This window comes from Neomonachus schauinslandi, chromosome 8, assembly GCF_002201575.2.
Source record: "Neomonachus schauinslandi chromosome 8, ASM220157v2, whole genome shotgun sequence".
NCBI classification, from domain to species: Eukaryota; Metazoa; Chordata; class Mammalia; order Carnivora; family Phocidae; genus Neomonachus; species Neomonachus schauinslandi.
Window position 1 is genome coordinate 103,857,859 of NC_058410.1, and position 26,498 is coordinate 103,884,356.

The window sequence follows — 26,498 nt, forward strand, 5'->3', positions numbered from 1 at the left end:
ACATAAGGTATTGACTGTGTACTGAATTAGTATATAATAACTGCCAATTATAATAATAATAATTAGGAAATCTATATTTTTATCCAGGCTCTGTTATGAAGTAACCTATGAGCATAAGCAGCTCTACTTCTCTGGGCTTCTCTTTCATAACACGTAAAATGAGAGGATTAAACCAGATGATCCCAAGGAGTCACTTCAGGTTAAAAAATTCCAATTTCGTGTTGAATCCAGATATCAAGGAACAGTCTCAGTATTTAAAACAGTGTTTTCACCCCACGCCCCTCAAAGAATAAAGCTAAATAATATTTTTCATGGTCCAGTTGGTATATTTTGATCCAGTCTTTACTTAATTTTAAAAGTTATAAAACATGAAAACCCAAAGAGTTCCCAAAGGTGGTCCCAATGCAGAACACTTGGGAATTTAAGTACATAATATTATTTTAAATATATTTAACAACTCAATTCATACAGATTGACAGATGCAATGGAAAAGTAGACCACCAACAGATTTTGACTAAACTCCACATTCTGAAAGTTTCATAGAAAAACAATAAGCCACTGCATATTAGTACATCACATTAAAATATATTTTAAAGTATACTTCCCCTTTTAAATGGCAGTGATTATACATTAGTGCAACCACAGAGCACTTGTAAACTTTTTTTTTGTTCAACATCCTCTATGTCCATGACAAACTTTGTTGGGTTAACTCCAAGGTGTTTCTTGGGTCTAAGCTTTTTGAGTGTTCCTATGCCTCCAGAAATGCCCACTGTCTGAGGTTGGGGGAACAGGTGGCATATAGGTCAATCTGAAGAAAAATCTCACCTTTCTAAAATAAGAAAAGGGTATTTGATTCAATGATTGGAGACATAAATGTATACCATAGGCAGTTTATACTCATCGCTCATTAGGCAGGAAGCTTTTCAGAACTGGGTAAGATTCAGGCTAGAGACAGCTTCAGTGTGATTTCTGAGTTCTCTCTCTCTGGCCCTTAGTGTTAGGGAAGGAGAGATGAGAAAGGATGCCTGTCTGAATTGGCTGACTTCATCTCAGCCTTGCTTTTGAAATGCCCCTGAAAGGCTGATAATAACAAGTTGCTTTATGAAAAGGACCTACCCACCTAAGCTTTACTCAAACAAGCTGCATTTTTTTATATATCGAGATTCTTGGGGGCCAGAGACAAACTCTGGTTGCAATGGCATATGTAACAAAGCAAATGCTCTTCTCTATGTTCATCAAGACTCAGTCTGTGGCTGTCGGGAAGTCCTTAGCATGTGCAGTGGAGTGCTAGTCAATAATGCAGATCTAACTAAAGATGGGACACTGCCAGAAAGAAGCTTCTCTCCTTGAAATCCAAGTATCATCTCAACTTGATGTTTTTTGTCCTCTTGGCAAGAAAAGGTACATCAACTTCCTTCACCACTAGGGAAATTCAAAATGTTTATTCATGAATTTTCATTCACCTCCCTTTAATTTACAGTATGTGCACTTTAACAACAGAAAAAGGAGTCATCAAATTTCAATTGAAAATACTGACAACAGTTTAAATATATTTCTGAATCACTACGTATGTATGTATTCTTCCAGATTCCTATTGTCTACTTCAGGTCTGAGATGCTGTCTCCCTTTTGGCAATTCTCTAAGTAGGCTCCTCAGCATAGAATAGCATCTCAAAGGTCAAATCTTCTCGCCCAAGATAAGTGCTCAGGATTCAAATCTTCTTGAAATTCTGTGCCGGGTCTCATTAGGTGGCCTTGTGTAATCCAACCAGATTGCTTTTGAACAAAAAGAGGAGTCAAAGAGAACTTGGGTTTCCAGAGAAAAATAAAGTGCTGCCCCCTATAAATCACAGTCTCTGTGGAGTAAGGTGTCTTCCTAAAGAGGTAGAAATAATAGGGGTGTGTGTTGTAGATGCCCATATTTCAATGATACTGAACACAGTATCTTTAAGGGCTGCATCTTTAAGGGCTTAAAATGGACTGACTCCACTCATCTCTCTGATTTTTTCATAAGTAAGCCAGAACACCAGTGACCAAGGGGTCTGAAAGATTAACCAAAGAAGTTAGTGCATATTTCAGAATGATTATGAATATTCTACATTTATGCATATACATCTTTGAATGACAAAGTAATTTTGAATCCACTTAGGCTGAAAACAAATACTTTGGTATTTCACCTTTATAGAGCACTTTATAATTGACAAATATTTTCATGTCTTATTTCTCATAGATTTCTCTGAACAATTTACAATAGAAAGGAAAGGTAATGATATCCCTATTTTACAGATGAGGACATTGAGGCTTAGCAATCAAAAAGCTGGAGTATAGGCTTCTGGCTTCCATTCTAGGGTTCCTTCTACTGAACCCTTCCTGGCTAAGAGGCTGAGACTCGGTATGCCTGAATTGTAGACTGGGCTTCTCTGTGTGTAGTTTGTCTGTGGAGCGTGACAAGGAGACAGTTAAGAACTTGAAAGTGAAGATGAAAGATTATCCTTTGAGAGTTAGATCATAAGCTCAACACCTGATATATCACAAAATGGATATAAAATTTCACATTAAATAGAGAAAAGAGTTTCCAGCTCAGAAAGACTTGACTAACTTGAATGAAGGTATAACCGCATCAAAAGGAATTATAAAGGGATGAGGTTTTTCAACAACAGAAGATAAAAACAACAGAGACACAGAAGGAAATTGCAGAGGAAACACTGGAAGTAATCATCAGAGAAAGGGTATCTTGGATCCAGTTCCTGTCTGGTTTGGTTCATAGGTGATAGGTAATATTGACCAGAGAGAAACTATCATACTAGAGTCAAAAAAGAAGCTTGAGCAATTAGAATATAAAATGTATTTGGTTAGAGAGTTTGCACAGCAATATTTATGTCCTGTGTTTGGAAATACTGAGCATGTTACATTGGGAGACAAACTTTACCAGTGGATTTAGAACACATCTTGGCTAGTTAAATATAATGGAGACATGGACAAAATAAAGAATATATATATATATATATATATATATATATATATATATAATGTTCTTGTGACAACAAAAATGAAGTGAGCCAGTGATATAACTGCAATCAGATCAAGGAATAGAGGTCTTAGTTAAGAGTGGATTATGTAATCATTCCTAGCTGCTCTGGTAGTCAGACTTCTGTATGCAAATAAAGTAAATATTAATCAGTGAGTGAGCAAAACAAGGTCATACTACCTTTACCTAGTAGAAGGGACTGAGGTTGAATTTAGCTGGGTTATGAATAGAAGTTAAACAGGGAGATCAAATAGCCAATAACAGCAGTATTATACAAATGGCGTATACTGAGCCGCTGTGTGGGAGCACATGAGGGCATGGCATGTTTACTTGTTTTTTCTTCCCTAGCATAGTTATAACACGGTAAATAATGCAAGTGTATATGAACCCGTGTTGTCTGCTCTGGTCTGCCTGTTGGAAAACAGAGTCCTTCTCCGTGCCTTTTACTGTGGGGCTGAACATAAGGGCTCTTGGGTATTCCTAAATACTAAGATTATGAATAAGCTCCTCCTGTTACTATTCTATGTTTAGCAAGCAACCTTCTGATTATAACTTGCCTTCACGTATAGCTTGAATTTAGGAGGAAGCACACTGTTCAGAGGACTTCAGCATCTGGATCCCTTGCCAAGTGTGTTTCTCAACATGAATGAGTCAATACTGTGGTTTGATCATCAGTTTCAGTGAGTTCAGTTGAGGGTGAATCTGTATTTGCAAGGCCAATTTACTTGGAAGTGCCCATGAGTCAGCTTTTAAACTCAGGGTCATACACTGTGGCAGATCAACAAGGCAGTGCCACCCTGGTGACCTCTGGTGGTTAGCCAGCCTTTCTCTAGTAACATCTCTTTACCACTACACACTGTCTCTTTCCCCTGACAACTTTTATAACTAGCTGCAGGATGTGGAGACACTCCGTATATTGTATTAGTTAGGAGCATGGGTTTAGAACTGAACAGACCTGTGGTCAGTTCCCAGCTCTGCCACATACCAGGTATATATATGAACTTGAGCAAGTTTCTTATACTTGGAGCCATGTTTTTCTCATCTGAAAAATGAGGATAACACCACCTGTTTCCCTAGGTTCTTATAAGACTTAAAAACAAATAATGTGTATAAAGAGCTGAGCACAGTGTCTGTCATATATGACGTACTTTTTTTTCTCATTTATACTTCTTGAGTCTCATGCATAAAGAGAATGGGTCAGATTAAATCGTCTCAGTGTTCCTTTGTCTTATTCTCCCTGCCCCCATACCTCCTGACCCTGATTCTGTTTTTCATTAATGGTCTCACCATCCTTACAGTCTTCCACACTAGAAATATAAAAGTTCCATTTCCTTCCTTCCCTCCCCCACCTTCTACATAGAGTCAATTATTAAATCCTGTAGAGTTAACCAAAAATGGCCCTAGAATCTGCATTCTCTCCATTTTTACAGTTATCTCCAGGCTAGACCAAGACTTCCTTTCTTGGGTTCTAGCTTTCAGTGTATCTTCTACATTGCTGCCAGAATAATCCTGTCCCCAAACAAACCTTAGTACTTTGCTCCCACAATTAAACAGCTCCTTGCTTACTACAGGTTCCACATAAACCACTCAACTTGCCCCACAAGGTCCTTCTTAACCTGGTCCTTAAGTACTTCTCTAGCATTCTGCCCCACCACATCCCCTCTGAGGACCTGTTCTTCAGCTATACTGAATTTTCTGCAGTTGTCCAAACCTGTTGGGTCCACACATGACTTGATGCCTATGCTCGTGTTGCTCCCTCATGCCTTTCTTTTTAAATGCCCACTGATCTTTCAAAGCTCAGATCAGATATCATCTCTGTGAAAGACTTTGTGACTTCCTAAACAGGCAAAGCCATTTTTTACTTTACTATCCATGTTCTCACCCCATTTTGTTCATACCGTAAGTAGAGTACTAATACAACCTGCTTAGTAAGACCACGTCCTCTGGAGTCAAACTTCCTGGGTTTGATTCCTGACTCCGTTAAATAATAACCACCTAACCTGGCCAAGTTATTCAGACTCTTTAAGCTTTTGTTTCTCCTCTGTAAAAGACATATGATAATAACCTACTGAAGAGATTATTGGGAGAATTCCGTGAGTTAAGCCATGAAAACGATTAGCACAGTGTTGGTGCTAATACCAAGTGATTTAATAATATTGGCTTTATTATTCCTGAAATTTTAACTACTTACATGTCTGTCTTCTCCAACACATTATAAACTGCTCTCATGCAAAAAATAAGCATCTCACTCCTTAGTGAGATAGTGCCTGGTTCATGCAGGCCAAATCAGGATCTTCCTTTCCATTAAGAAATATCCACAGATTTGAGATAATTTCAAGGTATAATCAAGACAATCAAAATAAGGTTTTATACTTGGGTACACTTTTGTATCAGATATTGCTAAGGGCTTTGGATATTAACTCCATGTCAATAGATACCCACTATTGCTTGGTGATGTCATTTATTCCCAGAACTTCAATTCCCATCTATATGTAGATGGTGCTCACCTCTAAAGCTCCATCCCCATATGCTCTGTAAGATCCAGATCGATATATGAAGGAGCCATCTAGACATCTGTTCTTAGATGTCCTATGAATACCCAAAACTTAAAAAATCTAGAACTGTGCTTGCTATTCTACCACAGAATCTTCCCTACAAATGATCTCCATGTTAGGAAACTACATCATCTGTTGCTCAATTTGGGAATCTGGGAATGAAGCCCAACTTTCCTTATCTTCTCTGACCATTTTCCCCTCCCCATCCAGTCATGCTTCTAGCTCCTTGCTATCTCCTAAATTATTTTTTGAATCTTTTTCTGTCCCCATTGTAATACTCTCATGCAAGCTATCATTATGTCTCATCTACCACTACTCCGGGCCTTTCCCACATGGCAGCCAGAATGATCTTTTTAAAAACATATATGTCATCAAGCCGGTGCCCCTCATACTTACGGGTCCTACAGCCCTTCCCAAACTGGCCTCTGCCTCTCTCTGGCCTCATCTTGTGCCTCTCTCATCCATGTCTCCATGCCTTGGCCTGCTGGGTTTCCTTCAATTCCCAGAACTCATTATGTTCTCTGTCCACTCCAACTATCCCTCTACCCAGAATGTTTTTTCTGCTCCTTTTACCTGGCTAAGTCCACTCATTCTTCAGAACTCAATTTTAAAGTCCGTTCTCCAAGGAGGTGTTTCTAATCTCCAAGCCTAGGCTGTATGTGCTTGCTATATATTTTCATAACACCATGCACTTTTCCTTTACCACTCGTCACTTCTAGTTTTTTATTCAGTGTTTGGCCTTACCTAAATTAGAAGCTCCAGCACTAGAGCAAGGCCTGAGATTCTCCTGTTCATCCCAAAGCCAGGCATTGAGTACAGGGCTTTGCATGGACTAGGTGCTCAATTAATATTATTATATTGTGTAAAGTGTTGATTGTTTGAATTTCTAAATCCATGACTAGTTCATTCTTTCAAATATGTTCTAACTTACAAAATACTTGAGTACCTTATTTTTATTATATATCTTATGTTACTTGAATAAGTCTATCTAATTCTACATCTTAGCTTACCTCAGTAAAAAGTAATATCCAGATCAAATAAAAATGACATGCTTTCTTACTAAGCCGAGCTTTGTGGTAGTAAGTATTAATGGATATGCAACATTTGCCGGCAAAGTAACAAATTTTGTTTGAAACAGTAACATTTTCATAGGAACAGTCTCTAGTATAAAATCTTTATACCTGTCCCAAACTTACAATACTTTGGCTAAATGGACTACTAAAGGTTTTACATTGCAGAAAACCCTATCCACTGGCTTTATAACAGAATGTCAACCTATTCATTTCTAGATGTAATTGAATTATTTTACTTTAATCCAGCAAGGAAGGTGATGGGACTCTGAGGAGAGGTAAAAAGAAAACAAAAAGAGATATAAAAAGGAGAGAAAGAATTGTGGTTTGGGGGAAGAGCCATGCTAAAAACCAAAAGAGAAAAGGGAAAATATTTGTGTAGATTAAAAGCAATTTAAGTACAAAGAAAACAAAAACAAAGGAAGGAAAAACCTGACGTTACCATTCTCAGCCAAGATGGTAAAAAGCCTTTATATAGACTCATGAATCCTTCTCCTTGAACAGCCTGAATCAAGCAGTCAGTTGATGATTTATACAAAAGTCCCCTAAAAAGGAAAGTGGACAGTTTGCTAAACTTTTTGTGTGTAAATAGATGTATAAATAACACATAAATTAAAAAATAATCTAAAGAAACTTACTATAAGGAAACTTAAACATTTTCTGCTATTTTAAAACAAATATTTGTGGTTCAGTATATATAAATCACCTCTTTCGAGTTTAAAGATAATTTCTTTAGGTGTCTAAGGTTGACTCTTCGGATTCATCCCACCCTTAGTCTTATACTTAGAATTCACTCCACCTGATCTCTTCCAGAGAGAACATACTGTTTTATATCAAATCAAATTCTCCATGTTACCTGTAAGTCATAAGCTTCTGAAGAAAGTGCTCTGTAAATTCTCAGCAGAGTATATTTTCATAAACTCTTTGAAAACAATAAAATCACAATAAATACCTTGTGTCTAAAGAATATGATCATTAAATTAACTTATATCCCCAAATGCACAGTATTTTTCCATCAGACAAAGAGCAGGTAATTACATAAAAACAGTTTGCTGGTTGAAGACATGATCACACAGATATATTTCTATCAAGAATAAATACAAGGAAACATCTTTAAGGAACATTATTGTTACAGACATTTGAACACATGGAGAGTGATGACTTTGTATCTACCTTCCTTGTTTATCTCGTGGTTGATTCATTATTCGGCTTTTGATGACATCAGCAGGGGTTCCCAGAATAGAAGCTACCAGTCCAGAACATAAACTATAAATACAAATAAATGAATTTGAAGGATAATAAATATAGCGGTTTCTAAATTGTAAGAAAAGGAAATTTGATAGTTAGAAAGAATGGAATACTAAATATATTACTGTATTATTCTTCATAATAATCTTACTTTTGCTTAAAATCAATGCTTAATGAAATCATTAGAGGTAGAAAAAAATAAAAACTTTTTAAAAAGAATGTCCAGTCAACAAATATACATTGGACACCTACTGGTGACAGGCACTCTTCTAGGCAGTAAAGAGGACACATGGGATCCTGTCCCTGAGGCCCTTACTTAGGAAGAGGCAGAGAAGAAATGAATAATTTCAGATGCCGTTAAGTGCTACAAACAAAATAAAATGGGATAGCATGATAGGGAGTAACTGGGTGACAAGCTGTCGTGGAGAGGCTCTTGAGTGACAGCAGAATGGTGAGGAACAATTATGTAAAGACATGAAGGAAGAATGTTGCAGGCCAGAGGAACAGCCCAGGACAAGCCCTGACTCAGAAATGGCCATGGTGGGCTGAAGAGAGAGAGCGGCCGACACAGCCACGGCATCCTGAAGGAGTCCAGCCAGATGAAAGATTGAAGAAGCAGGCAGAGATCAGCCCATGAAGGCTATTGAAGGATTGTGATTTTATTCTAGATATGAACAAAAGTCACTGAGAGGACCTTCCGCAGGGCAATCACCTAATTTGGTTAATATTTAACCAATAAAAAAATCACTTTGACCAGTTTAAGCCTCATTCACTAAGCTATTCCATTTGAATATAATCTTACTTTCTTCTGTCCATCCTAAGGAATCTAAAATACAAGCCTAATTATAACATTTTCCCCTACTTTATGCCATCTAAGACTCATTCCCTATTACCTGACTTAGCTCATACACTGGCTGTCATACATATTACTCCAAGATCATATCTCTCTTCACCCATTACACTCTGACAATATAACTAAGTGTAGCTCTGTATTTACCATACTATGCAACACCTCCATGCCTGCACCCCTACCTAACTGGACAATTCCTGTTTATCCTTCAGTCTATGCTCAGGTATAAAGTCTAATGAGTTTCTGTTTATCCCTTCTCCCTTTGTCCAACAAGGTTAATGGCTCCTTCTTGTCAGTTACTCAGAACAGACAAAATGGCTGTGGTCAACCTACTGCAGAGTCCGTCGCAATTCAGTAAATGAGTGACTAAAAAGTTAAGAAATCCCTAGTAGTTCATTATACTTGTGGGCATGAGAGGCCATACAGAGCATGAATTTCCACAAACTGAAAACCCACGAGCTGCTTTAAACTTTTCCACAAGAAAGACCTATGATGAGAAAAGGGGTGGTTGACCTGAGTCATGGAGAATGAAGTCCCGCATCCCATAAGCTGAATCTACAGAAACTGGGATCAAGGCAGCCTGAATAACAGCTTATGTTTGGCTAATGGAAACCTGGAAAGGAAAATTGTGAAAAACTTTTAGGTCCTTCTGGGACATCAAATACCTCACATAAATAAGGACCACTGACTTCTGTCCCAAGGCTTTTGAAGTCTCTGAAGGCTCTATGGCAGGGAAGTTGAACTACCTTAGGAATCTTCATACTCTCTCTTACTCTAAACTGCTGTAGCAGAAATTTTGTCTTCCTCTTTCAGGTCAGGATTTATAATTCAAAGGGGAAAATTACTTTAGAAATACTTGAATTCAAGGGAAGGAACCCACATAACCTTTTTCACATTACAGCAAATGACCCAACTGTGCATATAACGTCCTGGGTCTCTGTCCACACGACAGGTATTGTATATGTGGAAAGAGCTCTTGTTTCACCATATACATTCCAGTAGGTGTACACTACTGCTCTTTTTATATTCTTTCCTATTAGTTCAGATTCTTTGAAAGTTTAATACCATTGGTTTTAATATACCTTAATATTTTCACAAAGGAACCTCTTAACTAACACCTAATATAGTGTGATCTGGCTAGACTTCTTTAAAACATAAATATTAAAAGACAGAATAATGTATTCAGGAGGCCTCAAGGAAGATGGTATCTAGAGTCAAAGGGAAAAGATAGAGCAATAAAAGGAACATTGATTTCGCCCAAGTTACTTGCACTGAAATGGACATTGCTGCTTTTTGCTATTGGCCTTCATCACTCCTGGCTAGCAACAGCCCAAAATGAAGCCGAGGACACAGCTGAAGTGATAACAGACAGAAAGTGACTGGGCGAGTCTTCTGATCTCTCCAGGAGGCCACATGGCTATCTGCAAGACCAGGTTCAGATACTCCATCAGCACTGTTTCAGAGAAAGCCAGCCTCTTAAGGATGAACTAAACAAGCATGCTCATGTGTCATCTTCACACAGAGTAAACTCGCCTTTCTTACAGTTTTACCTCTCAACAGCCTCATGATTTAAAAAGAAGAAAAACAAGGTTATCCTGCTCTTTCTGTCCTATATCATTTCCTAACCATTAATTCAACTCCCTACTTTTCCTCTGTTTCCTTGATTAACATAACTTGCTACCTGCCTTCCCACCTCACTAAAATCCTGGCTTGTCTTTTCTGCTCCTGCCCTACCCCAGGACTTTTTACTTACCCCATTTTTAGAAATTGTGGTAAAATAGACACAACATACAATTTACCATTTTAGTCATTTTTAAGTGCACAGTTCAGTGCTTACACCGTTTTTATTCTTCTTTATATCAAAATTTTTTTTTTCCTTAGGTGTTGGATGTCTCATATAAGGCTCTCTGGTTGTACAGCTACAATCCCCTTCATTTTCTTCTAGGACACAGTATCCAGAACTTCCAGACCACATAGCACCATTTATCTACTTAGATTTGAGTTCATCATTAGCAACTTCTGAGCTGCCTCATATACCACACATATTCATACCAACCCATTTAAAAAACTGATCCAGTGGGTACAGCTTAAAAAGGAAACAAATGCCCATCATCCTAAAACCTGAATTAGAGAAGAATAAGACTAAGTTATTTCACATTAGGACTGGAATATATACAGCTGGAAATCTTGTTTTTCCACAAAAGACAGATCTGTTTGGTAGGGTAGTATATGTTAGGAAGATTTACACCTGCCAGGAAATCCATGATTCTTTGGCTAGATGTGGTATTTCAAAGACCATTTGGATAGAAACACAATGAAATAGAGTGTTAATATCAATGTGGTACTATAGGACAGACCTGAATATCTTGCTTCTGGAGTAGATCATAACACCAGAACAGACCAGCATCTTGAAAGATGAAAACGTCTCACAAGGTGACTCAGCTGGGTAGAAACTGGAGACAAAAGTCTCCTGGGCAGAGTGAACAGCATGAACAAAGATAGTGCAAGAAAGATGGCAAGGGTAGATACAGATATAATACATATGTTTATCAGGATGGAAATAAGAAGTGGAAGGAGGCCAAAATCCTCAGTTTTCTCTGAAAGAGGAGGCCAGACTATTGGCTACAGAAAGTCTGGTGTAGCTTGTGAACAAATCTGGGTGAGAATGTGGAATGGAAAAGAATGGTAAGCAAAGACATAGACAAAGATTGCTCTAGTAGCACTAAAGATCACACTTATTTTAAGAGTGGAGGAATGAAGAAAAACTACTCTAGGAATATAAAGCTAAGGTGAATCTGAATTAGGAATTGCTTATATCTATATATCTCCAAATCTCATTGGTTCAACACTATTAATATACTTTTGGGGTCATCTAAATAGCATAAAGCATTCTGGAATTTGGACACAAGATCAGAAGCTAAATGAAATCACTATAATGTTATGAACACTAGACATCTATAAAGTAACTCAATCTAATGGATAATCTGAAATTGTGTTGCAAAGAGATAAGATACTGCTCCTTCCTGGAGTGCTCTTCTTCCTGTCTCTGTCAAGAGCTACAGCCCTTCAAAACACCTAATTCTAGCTCCTTTATAGGCCCCTCCAAGTGGTTATTTTTTTCTTCCTCTTCTGAATGCTACAGAAACTAGTCACTTTGTTTCAGCATTTAAGATTTTATTTATTTATTTGAGAGAGAGAGGGGAGGGGTAGTGGGAAAGGGAGAGGGAGAAGCAGACTCTCTGCTGAGCAGGGAGCATGACAACGCAGGGCTCAATCCCAGGACCCTGGGATCATTACCTGAGCCAAAGGCAGATGCTTAACTGACTGAGCCACCCAGGTGCCCCTGTATATTTTTATATTTGTCTTGTTTTCCCCTTGGTCAACTCCCTTCAAAGGAGCCTGGATTACCCTTTGTACCCACTGCAGGGCCCTGCAGGTGCCTTTATCATAAAAGATGCTCAAACATATCTGTGGAATTGAATTGGAGAATTGATCAACAGAATCTGACCCCAGGAGGGTCCCATCAAGGTGCAAATATTTGGGACCGTTTGATATGAAACATTCTGCAATTTTGTCTCTCTCTTCCCCATTTTAACTGCAAAAAATTTTAAGAAAATTGTTCTTTTTAAATGTACTATCACATTACTCTAAGGGTAATATCACTAGATTCTTGATCAAAAGAGACAAAAGGTTAGAATTTATGCCAAATATGAAGAAAAGTAATATAGAAAATAATTCAAACTAAAATAATCACCTACCTCGATAAACCATGAGTCATGATATTGTCCTCAAGTGGTGTATTCAGTACCAAATAGTGTTTCACTGTATCATAAGTGGTTAAATCTGGCAATAAAAAGAAAAAGAAGGCTGAAATATTCATTTGGCAATGAATTTCTTTTATGTTTAGAATATATTAGTCTTAGGATGCCTGGGTGGCTCAGTCGGTTAAGCCTCCGACTCTTGATTTTGGCTCAGGACATGATCTCAGGGTCATGAGATCGAGCCCTATGTTGGGTTCCACGCTGAGCATGGAGCCTGCTTAAGATTCTCTCTCTCTCCCCCTATCTCCCTGTCCCTCTCATCCCCCTGCTCACATACACACTCTCTCTCAAGAAAAAAAACATAAAGAATAGGTTAGGCTTGGGGCAGGAATGTGTACAAGGATGAAAGATACCATTATCATTCTCAAGCATGGGAAAGCGACCTACAGATGGAGGGGGAGAAAAAGAGGAAGAGAGACAGACACTCAATTATATTGTTTGAACATCTGAATCCAGCTATGCCTAATGTCAGCTCAACCCCTGGACTTCTTAGTATTTGAGATGATAAATTCCTTTTTTAATCCTAAGTAGGTTGAGTTGAAATTCTGTCACTTATAAATAAAAGGTCCTGGCCATTATTCTACATTAAGCTTTTTATATTTTTTTTTTCTAACGACAATGAAGAGCTGTTGAAGAGTTTTAAACAGGGCAGTGATATATTACAACTCTGGAGTTTTATAATGACTACCTACAGTGAAGTACAGGAAGTAATTATAAAGAGGCAAGAATGGATAGATGCATTTGGTCATTCACCAAATATGTGTCTACCGTGTGGTAGTAGGCATTATTCTAGGTGCTGGGGTAAGAAGAGCCATCGACAAACTGAACAAAATCCTCATTCTTTGTTGAGGGATGAGACAGCAAGCAAATACGTAAACCACAGCATTTCAGATAGTTGTAACTGCTCTGAAGACAAATAAGGCAAAGAAAGGGGATAAGAATATCAGAAGGTGGAGAAGAATGATGTATGTGAATTTTAAAGATGTGATCAGGGAAAGCTTCTTAATAACATCTAAACAGAGACCTAAAGGAAACATGAGGAAATAAACCTTATAGCTATCTAAGAAAGGGTGTCCCAGGAAAAACAACATATGTATTATATCCCTGAGGCAAAAGTCAGCTTGGTATGTTAGAGGAACAGCAAGAATACTGGTCTAACAGGAGCAGAGTAAGCAAGGGCTAAAGAAGTAGCAGAGTCCAGAAGATGGGGAGATACAGAAGCCAGGGCAGGATTTTGAGCAGAGCAGTGATGACTCTGGATTACTATTTACACGGACATTTTGGCTGTTCTGCTGTGACTAGACTACAGGGAAACAAGACAGATTAGAGATGAGACTATTGCATTTATTCTGGTGAGAGATGATGATGGTTTGGATAAAGGAGTTGTGGAGCACTGGTCAGATTCTAGATATGTTTTGAAGGCGGAATCACCAAATTGAATAGAGAGGGAAAGAAAGGAATCAAAGATGACTACAAGATTTTGAGCTTAAACAGTTTGAAGGGCAGAGCTGCCATTTTTGGAGATGGTGAAAATGAGAACTGACTAATTTAAAATGTTTTAAGTAAGATGATGGAGTGGTGACCTTGATCAGAGCAGTTTCCAATGCATGGTGGGACAAAATGGCTGTGAGGTAGGTATAGGAAGATTAGTTTGGAGGCTTCGTAGTGATCCAGTAGAAGGAAGTAAATAATGCTTGGACAAAGGAGTGGCTCCAGGGATGAAAAGAAATGGATGGATGTGAGATATAGCTAGGAGACAGAAGTGGTTGGACTTGGTGACCGATTGGCTATAAGGAGTAAGTGAAAGGAAAGAGACAAAACTCAGGCCTAGGTTTCTGCATTGTTCAAGTGAGAAGGTGAGATATCATATATTGGGGTTGGGAAGAATGGAGAAGGAAGTAGTTTGATAAACGAGTTTGGTTTGGACACAAAGTGTTATATTCAAGATAACCCAAATAAACATGCTGAGTAAATAGCTGGAAGCTGGAAGAGAAATCTGAGCTACAACAGATTTTGAAGCATCAAATTGAGAAATTACAATCAGTAAAGATTCCTGATAACTAAAATAGCTACCAATATGATGCAGTAGCCATGGATGGACTGAAATAGCAAAATAAAAAAAAAAAAATAGATTTACTTCCTTTGATGTTTAAGTGATATGTTACTATAACCCTCAAAAAGGCCATTCCTGGGGCGCCTGGGTGGCTCAGTCATTAAGCACCTGCCTTCGGCTCAGGTCACGATCCCAGGGGCCTGGGATTGAGCCCCACATCGGGCTCCCTGCTCGGCGGGAAGCCTGCTTCTCCCTCTCCCACTCCCCCTGCTTGTGTTCCCTCTCTCACTGTGTCTCTCTTTCATTTTCCCTTTTTTTTTAAAAAAAGGCCATCCCTTCATTTCCTAGAATCATATAATTTTGGTCTTAGAAATAATCCTTTCATTCAATAATACGTTCATCAAATGTTTACTGACTACATAAGGGACTAGTTAAATAATGATAAATAAAACATCCTTGTCTTCAGGGGACTCATTATTGAGTGGAGGAGATAGACACACAGTAGAAAGCAATGGAATGAGGTACAAGTGACCACAGAGATAAGCACCAGGAACTACAGAAACTCATAAAAGGGGACCTCACACAACACAGATAGGGAAGGGTGGTTGTAGGGTTCAGGAAAAATACAAGGTAGAGAGACATTTCAGCGGAGTATGAAAAGATCTGCAGAAGGATACCAAATAGAAGAAGAGGGAAGTTGAGAAAGTAGAAGATGAAGAGCAGCGTGATATGTGCAGGCAGAGGAACCTTCTAGCTCATGACTCTCTGCTTCACTCTTTACTCCTGAATCAGTGAATTGCTCAATTCCCTGAAGGCACCTGTTGGGCTGTAAAGACCTTCTATATTAATGTTATGAAATTTCCACTTTCTTCTGTGAGTGATGAGAAACCAGTAAAAGGTTATAAGGGTCCCAGTAACATGTTCAGACCTGTGTTTTAGATACATCCCTCTGGATACTGGGTATAAATTTGAGGACAGAGGAGAAGACCAGCCTGATGGCTATGGCAGTGCCCTAGCTGTGTGGCTTTGATAGTGAGAATTGTAAAAAATGGTCATTTTAAAGACACTAAGGTGGTAGGTATTGGAGAGGGTACACTTTTAAGAAATATTTAGAAGACAGAAGCAAGGGATGCCTGGGTGGCTCAGTCAGTTAAGCATCTGACTGACTATGAGAAGTGAAGGGCAGGATGAGTTAAGGAAACGTTCAGGTTTCCAGTCTGGGATGCCTGCTGCACAAGCTGGGGGAAGAGCTGGACATTCTGGATATAATGATTGTCACAAGGTTACATGTGCCAGTTTGGATCTTGGAGGAGAGTGTGAGTAGAGAGGAGGCCTTAGAAATAGTTTAGTCCTATCTCCTTATTGTCACAATTTGCTTGTTTTAGGAAATCCTTTTCATAGATCACCATGGAGAAAAGGGAAAATACTCTAGAGAAAATATTCAATTAAGGTGTTACAACATAAAAGAAGACTGTTGCCAATGTATATTACTAAAAATAATAAAATAGAATTTTTCATTTTCCCTGATGTCAGTGCTTATCATTACAATGGTGAAGGCAGTTAGGACTTATCAGAGTTCAATAAAGTTTCCATTACCTCCCATATTCACCAGTGCTGCTCTTTGTATATTGGGTACCCAGCCTGCCCAAAGCCCACGTATTCCTCCTTCAGATAAGATTTTTGCAAATGCATGATGCACACCACGAAATCTAAAGGAAAAATAATAACGAAATGTGAAAAGTCTATGCATTTCTGTGGAATGCAACTGGATAAACTTCACCTATAGCTGTTATGATTTGGAGTAAAATAACATCTTAATTATCCAGAACTGTTAGAAATTTTTAAAAAGTCAATCCTCACATATTCTCATAAAAGAAATGACATTTTTAGTCCAAAGAGTAGGGAGGCCAATCTTATAATAGAAGTTCTTAAAATTGAATACTTTTTTGGCTTATAAAAATTTACTACCCTATCCTGATTTTGTTCATTTTTTTTTTTTGTACACAGGTGAAAAATGGTGCTGAACCATGAATCAAATCTGGAAACCTCTGTTATAAAATAAGAGTCTGGGTTTTATATAGTCAGAAATACCTAGAGTCCAATGCCACCTTTACCACTTAGTAGCTGGGTGGCTTTTACTTAGGTACTACATTCCCTGACTCTCACCAAAAAGATAATATGACATATTTATTGGGCATGCATAATTGCTATAATGTTACATGGAAAGTTATATTCACAAATGATGGTCATTGTAGTTAAAATCTGTTATGCACTTGTTAAGCACAAGACTTTTTATATACATAAGATAAATTTTATTCCTTAAAACTCTATGAAGTGTGAATTTACATTCCAATTTCCATCTGAGGAAACTGAGGCTTAGAAAAGTTAAGGAACTTGACTAGGGTCAGAGCTAAAATGTGGTAAAGGCTGAATACGAATCCCGGGTTGTCTGACCCCAAGGTTGATGTTTTTTACAACAATAGGAAATGTTTTTTACTACTATATCAAACCAAAAATTTCCAACAGTGAAGACAAAGGAAGGGGAAAAATTGATGAGATGAGTTAAAAACTCAGATTTTTCTGGATCCCAATAGTTCTCTCCATATAGCCAACCATGGCAACATCACTTCTTCCTGCTACTTTAGTAATTAATTAGAAGTTGTTACAAGATGACAAAATGGGTCCTGGGATTCTGTAAACTACTTGGTTAAGTCTGAGTGGTACCCTTTTCTCCTCTGTGGTGGGTGTTCTCTCTGTTTGGAGGGCTCAAGGGGGGCCTGGACTGCCAAGCCCAACCTCAACTTCCACTGAGCCAGCTAGAGGAGCAGCACTGTGAAGAGCAGTGGTCAGTGAGAGTGGTGTGCTCCCAAAGGAGGTCCCAAACCCTCCTTCACCTCTGGCCCAGCCACAGACCTGCAATGTTCAGAGGAGCAGACCTCTTCATACTCAGCCCAAGGCATTCTGCACTTTTCCTCTTTTCTGGGAGAGGTCTATCAATCTCTAAGATTTTGCCCCTTTCCCAGAGAAACAGACTAAGTGGTATTTTAATAAATTGTTGAACATGAAGTCCTTTGAAGAAAGGCAGACTTCAATAATGTAGAGTAATGCAACAGGAGAATTTTGTATCACAAAGGCCTAATAAAAATCTTCCTTAAACTTGGGGAAAAGAGGAGGAATGGCATTAGACAAGGAAGTGGGAAGAACTTGCAAGGTCAATCTTACTATTTCCCTTCTTTCAGGGATAAAGGGAAAGGAACCTAGCTTTTAGCCATGGAAGAGCCGAGGCAGTCTAACTGTCATGCAAACCTTCTGAACAGTCCCTTTTAAAGATAAAGAAACAGAGAGTAGGAGTGCTAAGTGATTTCTACAACACTAAACCACAAGAGTAAAATTGGGGTTCACACTGGGGCAAATTGCAAATTTTAGTGATCAGACTCTTTATATCAAGCTGTAATGGGACAAGTCTAGCTGATTAGGCTGGGAAAAGCAGCAAACAGCTACGAACACATATAATTTTTCTGATAGAGAACACGGGCACCTTATCATGCAATGAAAAGATCCGTGTTAGCCCTCCTCTTAATGAATACATCCTCCAAGTTGAAAGAGTCAGAATTAATGTCTTCACTGAATGTTGGATTACAAAAATGCATAAATCAGTAGGTACATGTTCAAACTATGACAGGGGGAAGGAATGGAATCAGTTAACTGGAGAACTTACCGCAAAGGTTTTCCTTCAAGTTTCCTTTTTCCTTCCATTTGCATCTGAACCTTCACTAGATCAGTTGGGTTGGCTAAAAATTGGCCAACAACACCAGCCATCATACCTCCAATTACTGATTTCCTAATTACAAAGGGAGATACATTTTTTAATAGTTTCTGTTAATTTTGCAAATTTTGTAGTGAACAGAACCAAGCTGATCCAGCCCCTGCATAGGGGATTTAAGACAAAGTGAAGAAAAGGATGGACATACAAATCACAGAGGAAAGTAGATGGTTTGTCTGTTTATTGAAGGGAGGGTTAAAGGACTATAAGGAGTTGAAATTCAAATCTGGTTTCAGCGGCCTTCTATGGCCTGAAATTCAAAAGAAGGGCAGTTGCTTCAAAGTTATAAATATCTGAACTAACCATTTAATTGTAGTTTAATTCTGACCACAGGGGAATAAAAACAGCATAGATGTAATCAGTCTAACACACAAAAGCTGGTACGTCAGAGTTTGTAAATTACTATTTTAGTAGTTTTACAAAGTAAAGGGGGGGTTGATAACTTTTTTCTCTTCGAAGAAACTCTCTCTGCCCCTAGACTCTTCCTTCTCCTCACTTCCCAAAGCCAACAGTGATCAAATCTAGACTACTATACTTAAACGTGCTTTGAATCCATCCCCTCCTCTCCATTCCAGCTACTTGTGTTGCAGACCAGACTCTGATCATCTTTTACCTTTTCTTTGAAGAAAAGGGATAATTTCTTTCCTTTTACTCTAAAACTATATTTGAAGAGGTACAAATGGGTATAAAGTAAAAAGAGTCCCTATTATGAGTTCCCTTCCTCTGAAGCAATCACAATTACTAGTTTCTTATGATTTCCTGCACATAATAATAATGCATTCACTGATTGCTTATTATTTCAGGCCCTGTTCAAGCATTTTAAAAAACATTTATTTTTCATATCAACCCTATGACATTAGTATTACTGTTAAATCCTCTTTACAGATAAGGAAACTGAGGCATAAAAGCAGTTAAAGGACAGCTCAAATCACACAACTAGTGAGTGGTACGGCCAAGGTGTAACAGCAGGAAGTCTGAGCGCAGACCACACAGTCTTAAGCACTAAGTTACAATCAATAGTTTGTGTACACACAAATGTATATGTATAAATACTCATTTTTAAAAGAACATATGTAGGGGTGTCTGGGTGGCTCAGTCGGTTGAGCCGCCAGCTCTTGGTTTCTGCTCAGGTCATGATCTGGGGGGTCATGGGATCAAGCCTCACATCAGGCTCTGCACTCGGCTCGGGGTCTGCTTGGGATTCTCTCCCTCTCCCTCTGCCCTCCCCTTCCCCCACTTGCACTCTCTCTCTCTCTCTAAAATAAATAAATAAAATCTTAAAAAAAAAAGCACAAATGTAGAATGCCAGGTTGTATACTGTTCCACACCTTAATTTTTCCCTAATAATATCCTTTAAGATATATTTTTCCTAATTATCTCAAAAGTTATCAATTCATATAGAGCTGCTTCATTTTAAAAAAGTTTCATAACATTCCATTTTATGGACACATAACAACTTATTTAGACAGCTTAACTTTTAACTAATAAATCTGAACATTTACATGGCATTTGATAGGCCCTGCAAATTGTTTTCCATAGAACTTGTATCAATCTCCATCAATACCAACAGCCTAGGAGAGTGCCTGGTTCTCACAATGATGAACACAGCACTGTTTTTTTCTCTTTGAGAATGTCATAACTACTGCCTCCACAGTAATTGTGACATAATTCTAATTGTTTAGGCATCTGTCTCTATTACTGTGTGCTCAGTGATGGCAGGGACTACTATCTTTTTCATTACTCTAGCCTCAGTATTGGGTACAGGACAGGCACACCATGATCACTCAATCAAAAATACCTCTTGATTGAATTGTTCTGACTGGGTCAAAAGACATCAAGCCCATCTACCCTGAGAGTTGACTTCACAGTGAAATATTTCCTTTGAACCCTTTATACCTTTCTCTTCTGGGGGGAATTACAGAATGTAAGGATTATTAATCTATCTCATCACTAATTCTGGGAAAACAATTAGTATAGCTTAGTACATTATAATTTTTTTAAACAAAGCCAAGAGATTTTACCTGAAAGGTGAAATTCAGCTTACTGCTATTTTCTTATAGTTGTGACTTAGATTTTTTTTAGCCCAGAAAAGATATTATAGACATCCTTATAGGTTAGTCATATAAAACCTACCTCATTCTTTCAAAGCTGTATATTATGCTTCCCTGTATATATCAAAATTTATCTACTTCCAAATTGATAGTTATTTAATTTTTTTAAAAAATTACTATTCTCAACACTGCTACAGTCAATATCTGTGTGTGTGTGGGTCTGTGTGTTTATGCATAGGTACGGGTATTTCTGAATGTGAGTATATCATAAAGGAAGAGCTGCTGGGTCAAAAGATTATACATTTAAACACTTTAACAGGTACTATATTCTCCAAAAAGACTATATAGTAACTTACATTCCTGTTAACAGCTTAATGGCTAAAAGATAGTTTTAATTAGTTTCCCTGATCACTGGTGAGGTTGAACATTTTTAAATGTTTAATGAACATTTATATTTTTTCTTTTGTGAATTTTGTCTGTTGATATCCTTTCCCTATTTTCTTTGTGTTTTTATATTTTTTTAATTTATTGGTATGAGTTCTATGTATATTATTTATAATAACTTATTTTTGTTTCTGTTACAAATATAAGTGATATGCACTTACATTCATTATCTCATCTAATCCTACAAAAACAAAAGCCTGATGGTAGGTATTACTTCTACAGCTAAGAAAACTGAAGATCAAAATGATAAAGTAGTTTAACCGGATTACATACGTACTAGTAGAGCAGGAATTTGAGCCTATCTCTGTGTAACTCAAAAGCTTGTCTCCCAGTAGAAAGAGGCATGAAGAAGGTGCTCTTTTAATATTGGGACACCTGGGTGGCTCAGCCAACTAATATTGGGACACCTGGATGGCTTAGCCAGTTGATCTGCCTTCGGCTCAGGTCATGATCCCAGGGTCCTGGGATCGAGTTCTGCATCGGGCTCCCTGCTCAGCGGGAGGCTGCTTTTCCCTCTGCCTGCCGCTCCCCCTGCTTGTGCTCCCTCTCTGACAAATAAATAAATAAAAGCCTTTTTTTAAAAAAGGAATTCTTTTAATATTAAAATATTAAATAATATATATGCAAAATTTCATATACATATGCAAATGTATGTTTGTGTACAATGTGCAGTAAATGCTCACTTACTTGGATTTATATTCTATTTATTATTTTAAGCCTATAACTTGAGGCAATATGGGTACAAATACAAAATTTTATACAAATCTAATGGATACACATTAGTGCCTTAGGGTCAATAGTATATATTATTTTCAAAACAAAACTTACCAAAGGGGATAATGCTTATCTTCACTTTTGCCAAATACAACTTCACGAAGATGTTCGTAAGTGACCATGCGGCCTCCGGAGTACACTGTGTAGAATGGATCATTTAAAAGGTGAATTCAGCTAGATGTTTAATAAAACAAGAGGGCATTTGACCTGGCCAGTTGATCTCTCTAGCTAGGTTGTTCTCTCATGCACACGTGGTCTTTTCTTGATGTTTCTGTAAAGGTGGCATGCTTTCTTAAGCCTCAGGCCTTCTCACATGCTGCCTGATTTTTCTTGAATGGATTCTTCCTCTCTGCTTTGCTAACTCCTCCTAGTCCTCCAAGACTCAATTCAAAGAACATGTTTTCTAAAGAGTGCTCCCTGACCTCCAGTGTTCTAGACTGCCACTGCACCTGCCAAGCTTCTCCTCTGTTCCCCCAGAACTACCCAGGCATACATTGAATATGACATTTATCACATTAACTAGAGATTAACTTGATTTTGTTGCTCATCTTTCCATCAGACCATGAGCTTTTCAGGGCAGGCTTTGTGTGTTTTCATTACTCTATGTGCCCTAATACAGAGCTTGGTACACAGCAGGCATTTTCATTTAATAAACATGCATAACTTCACTGGATAATTCATTATATTGGGGTAACTTTTTCAGAAAGTTTGTCAAAAGTATGAAATGAATCTTAACTGTAAAGCTGTATATGATGGTCAACAAAATACAAATGAAAAGAAGTGAAACTCAAAGCAAGCATGGGAAGCAAAGGAGAAAATATTAAAAAAAAGATTGGGAAATAAAAATCATTAAAATCAGTACATGGTATTCATAGAGAGCACTTTCCTTGATATTTCAGGAAGTCTGATAAAATATTTTAACATATTCACAAATACACAAAGCACTAAAACAACAATAGTCTCTGTACACACTTCTGGAAAGCTCTTGATGAAGACACTCTAACTCACTCATCTGAAGAACTGAAGCTTTAAAAATCATAAGCTGGTAAGTGTTAGTACTGGACCCTTTTCTGGTCAAGGGTCCCTATGTACTTGCAGAAATATTATGAACATAGAGGAGAAGAATGCCGCACCTGTCCTACCTCCGTTTGAAGCCAAGTTTATGTTCTCCTGTCCACAAGCTGAAAACCCAACAACTATCTTTGTGAGTGCCACTGGAGAAGCAGAGCAGAAAAGTATTCTCACTGGCTGTGGCACAGTTACAATTATTTCCTTTTAAGAGTGACTAAAGGCCCACACAGGTAGGTAGGTAGCCTTGGGAACTGAGGCGAAAATCAGCTGCACTGCAATCACTCAATTGCCAGTATTGGATCAGTCATCCCTGTGCTCTTTCAGAGTTGCCTAGTCTGTAGTGTATGGGACAAAGACTAGTGATATTTGGCATTTTAGTCAAATATATTTTAGTTTTCAAAGAACATGAAAAATTTAAATTTTGTGTTTTAAAGTTTCTAAAGTGGAGGAAAATATCAATTGCTCATTTTTTTTCTTAAAAATCTTCGAACATTTAGAGAAGTAGAGAAAATAACTCCCTCTGTATCCTTGAGATGTATCAATTGCTAACATTTTTGCCATACTTGATTCATTTTTCTGCTTAATTATTTTGAAGTACATTACAGACATCATGACAGTTCATCCCTAAATGTTTTTATATGCATTTCTAAAAATGTAAGGCAATCATTCCTTAATAATTGGTGGTTAATTTTCTTAAGAGACTATTCATTTATCACTGTAGTAGAAAAAACTACTGGATTTGGGCACAGCTAAACACAAAACCAGAGGACACAAACACAGAACTCATAACAAACTTACCAGCTGGAATCAAGATAGATACCTATGTGTCTGTAAATGGCAGGTGTCACTCCTTGCCAAAGCTTTAGAAAGCCTTCTTCTTGAATAATCCCTAGGGCTGTGCGTACCATGCCCCTATAGGGAGCAGATTCTCTTGCACTGTCTCCCAACCGAGCAAGGGCAGCTTCTCCTTGCATTTGGAGTCGAGTTTTTGTGAGATCGAGGGGAAAGGTTGCTAATAAAAAAACAAAATGAGGGGGAAACCCATAACATTCAGAGAAACAAACAAAAATTCTAAAATTCTAAAGTCACAGGACTAATATTTTAGTCACCACAAGATCAGTGATTCTCAAATTTTAGAATACATCAGAATTAGTTAGAGAAATTGTTAAAAATTATTTCCTAGCCCCATGCCTATGGATTCTGAGTAGGTTGATGGGGATTTAGAAATCATTTGATTCTTATGCACTCCCAAATTTAAGAATCACTGTCCCAAAGCACCCCCACCCCCAGATCATCAGGAAAAAAAGTGACAAGACTTGGGTTCTTTTTACTCAGAAATTTCAGCCTAAAATCTACGTTAGTCCTTAATTTTTGCTTTCCAATGGGAATAATTTCAGATATCCATATTCTGTGATGCTCCTTTGACTGCACCCATGATTAAGACCCAATGTGACTTTTAGAATACTATACTAATTCTGATAGGTTCATAATAAGTGCAGGTGAAGCTGCATTCTGTAATTTCATGGGTGATATTCACTGATCTGAAGTTTGAGATACAGAAAATGTAATATAAAGTTTATACAAGGGCAGCATGCTCAATATACTTTCAATTAAGGCATATATTGAGTTCTTTTTCCAGTACTGGGTTTTATGTGTGGCCTCCTCATGAGGACCAATTGTACTTGAAAAGTTTTTTTCTAACGATTACATTTTGAATTCAAGAATACATTTTACCTTGAAACAGTGAAGCTAACTGCCCCACATTAGGAAGATCAAGCTCATAACTTTATACTCATAATGTCCCGAATAACTGAAGTAATCAGATTCAGGTAAGTTCATGAACATTATTGACATTACATGAGTCTTTTAAATGACCACCACCTGATAGAAAATCATAGTTATGCTTTTTTCCAAGAGAAATCAGAGTAGGGGGAAGAGAATATTAAATCTTACCACTGGTCTTTGGAAAAAATATCTTGCTGATAGTTCCCCTAAAACAGAAGTAGTTTGCATGTAGAGAATTTAAACAATGCCTTATTAACATACGAACCCTGAAAAAACTATATAGGTTCTTCTATATTAACATGGGTTATGCCTCTCAAAATAATTCTGGTTTCCTTACTGGTTACTTAAATAATGTTTCAGGTTCTGATCCTAAAGTGTTTTGTACTCAAAACCATCCCATATTTTGATTTCCTAACTTCCCATCCCCAGCCCCCACACCATTCTCCACAAACCTTTAACAAAAGGAATGTTTCTTTGCCATTGGTCACAGGGGGAAACATCAGGTTAAAAAAAAAAAAGCTGGAAATATTTAATTCAGCAATCTGATTTTAAATTTTTTTTGAAAAAAGTTGAATTGTATTTCAGTAAAAACAGTGGATAACAGAAATTTTTCCCATCAGCTTTAAGAGAAGAGAAAGAGAAAAAATAGAGGGTCCAAAGGGCAAGAGTAGAAGAGCACAAAGGGCAAAACAATGGATCCTGTGCTGGCTGTGCTGGAAATACAAAATAAGTTAATTTTAGATGAGGACAAAGTAACATTTTCTAATGATAACACACCAAAACTGTTGCTTGTTTTGTTTTTTCAACAGGCAAGAAAATGAAAGGGTAATCTTAAAATGCACAGCGAAGGCTTCACAGGGAACACACAGGCACTCTGCTCACAAAATTATTGGAAGGAACACCACCTGCTCATGCAAGGGCACCATAATTCTCCCTAGGTGGCCTCGAGTTTTCTCTGACTTGCTTATGCATAGGTAACTATCGGTCCTCTATGTTCTTACGATATTTAATGCTTTCATTATAATCAGTAGCACACTGAAACTGTCTGTCACTGCATGTCTCCCCACCCGCCTGTAAGAAAGGTCAGGGCTGAGTCTTTTAAGCACTATCACCACAGTCTAATATTGTAGTAATTACAACAATGTTGCAATTAATAGGTGCCCCGCCTTGGATTTCACATTTATATATTACCTACTTCTCAGACTCCTGAAACGTAGACACAGTATAGATGAGATAAGCTCAAGGAGGACAACTGGCAGATGTTGAGAAGATGCTCAGTAAGTGACAGGTTAATAACTTAAGTCCTACGAGTCCACAAGAGATAATGACATGGTGAGGCTATGTAAGAATATAAACCAGAGAGATTATTTCAATAAGGATGAAGAGTGGACTGTGTTTTTAAAAGGTCATCCTCACAGATGGGAAAATGATTCCTATAGAGAAATGACAGCTCTTGCAGCTCCCAAGCGTAGACATTCAGACACAATAGCACACCTCTGAGGGAGACGAAATTGGAAGGAAAAGACCTTAGTGACCTCCAGTGCCGCCTCGTCGCAAAGCCAGCCTTGTCCCCGCCCTGCCACAACGGCCAGGCAGGTGTGCAAGAAGAGGGCGCAACCCAGCGGGCCGCACACCCCGGGGGGCCGAAGCCGCCCGCCGGTGCCCTCACCCCCCACCCCCAGCGCGGCACCTCGACGAATCGCGGGGGAGGCCCAGGCGGGGGCGGCCGGGTACCTAGCTCGGCCACGGTAGCCGCGCAGCCTGACAGGAGGAACTTGCTCGCTCGGGGCCATCTCTGGGCAAGCGGCAAAAGCCTCTCCTCATCCTCTGGAACCGACATTCAGCAGCAAGACGGGACGATAATATACCCCTTCTGGCCGGCGCCCAGCGCCACGGCTGGCCTGCCACTCTGCCAGGGCCGCCCGT

General features: G+C 38.4%; 1 protein-coding gene across 2 annotated transcripts; it reads right to left on the minus strand.

The window, feature by feature from the left end:
- Window positions 1-1,684: 1,684 nt before the first annotated feature.
- Window positions 1,685-26,497, minus strand: SLC25A27 (solute carrier family 25 member 27). Of its 2 annotated transcripts, none has more exons than XM_021692049.1 (9): window positions 26,307-26,497; window positions 23,608-23,799; window positions 21,771-21,855; window positions 18,343-18,465; window positions 16,221-16,333; window positions 12,509-12,593; window positions 7,826-7,918; window positions 7,095-7,197; window positions 1,685-2,041 (listed from the first exon to the last, which is right to left on the minus strand). In XM_021692049.1, exons 1-9 carry the CDS (start codon window positions 26,410-26,412, stop codon window positions 1,970-1,972), a joined length of 972 nt encoding a protein of 323 aa, XP_021547724.1. In that variant the 5' UTR covers window positions 26,413-26,497; the 3' UTR covers window positions 1,685-1,969. The 2 variants fall into 2 exon arrangements, with proteins under 2 accessions (XP_021547724.1, XP_021547725.1); XM_021692050.1 differs by having other exon boundaries at window positions 1,745-1,775; window positions 7,090-7,197; window positions 26,307-26,412.
- Window position 26,498: the final 1 nt, after the last annotated feature.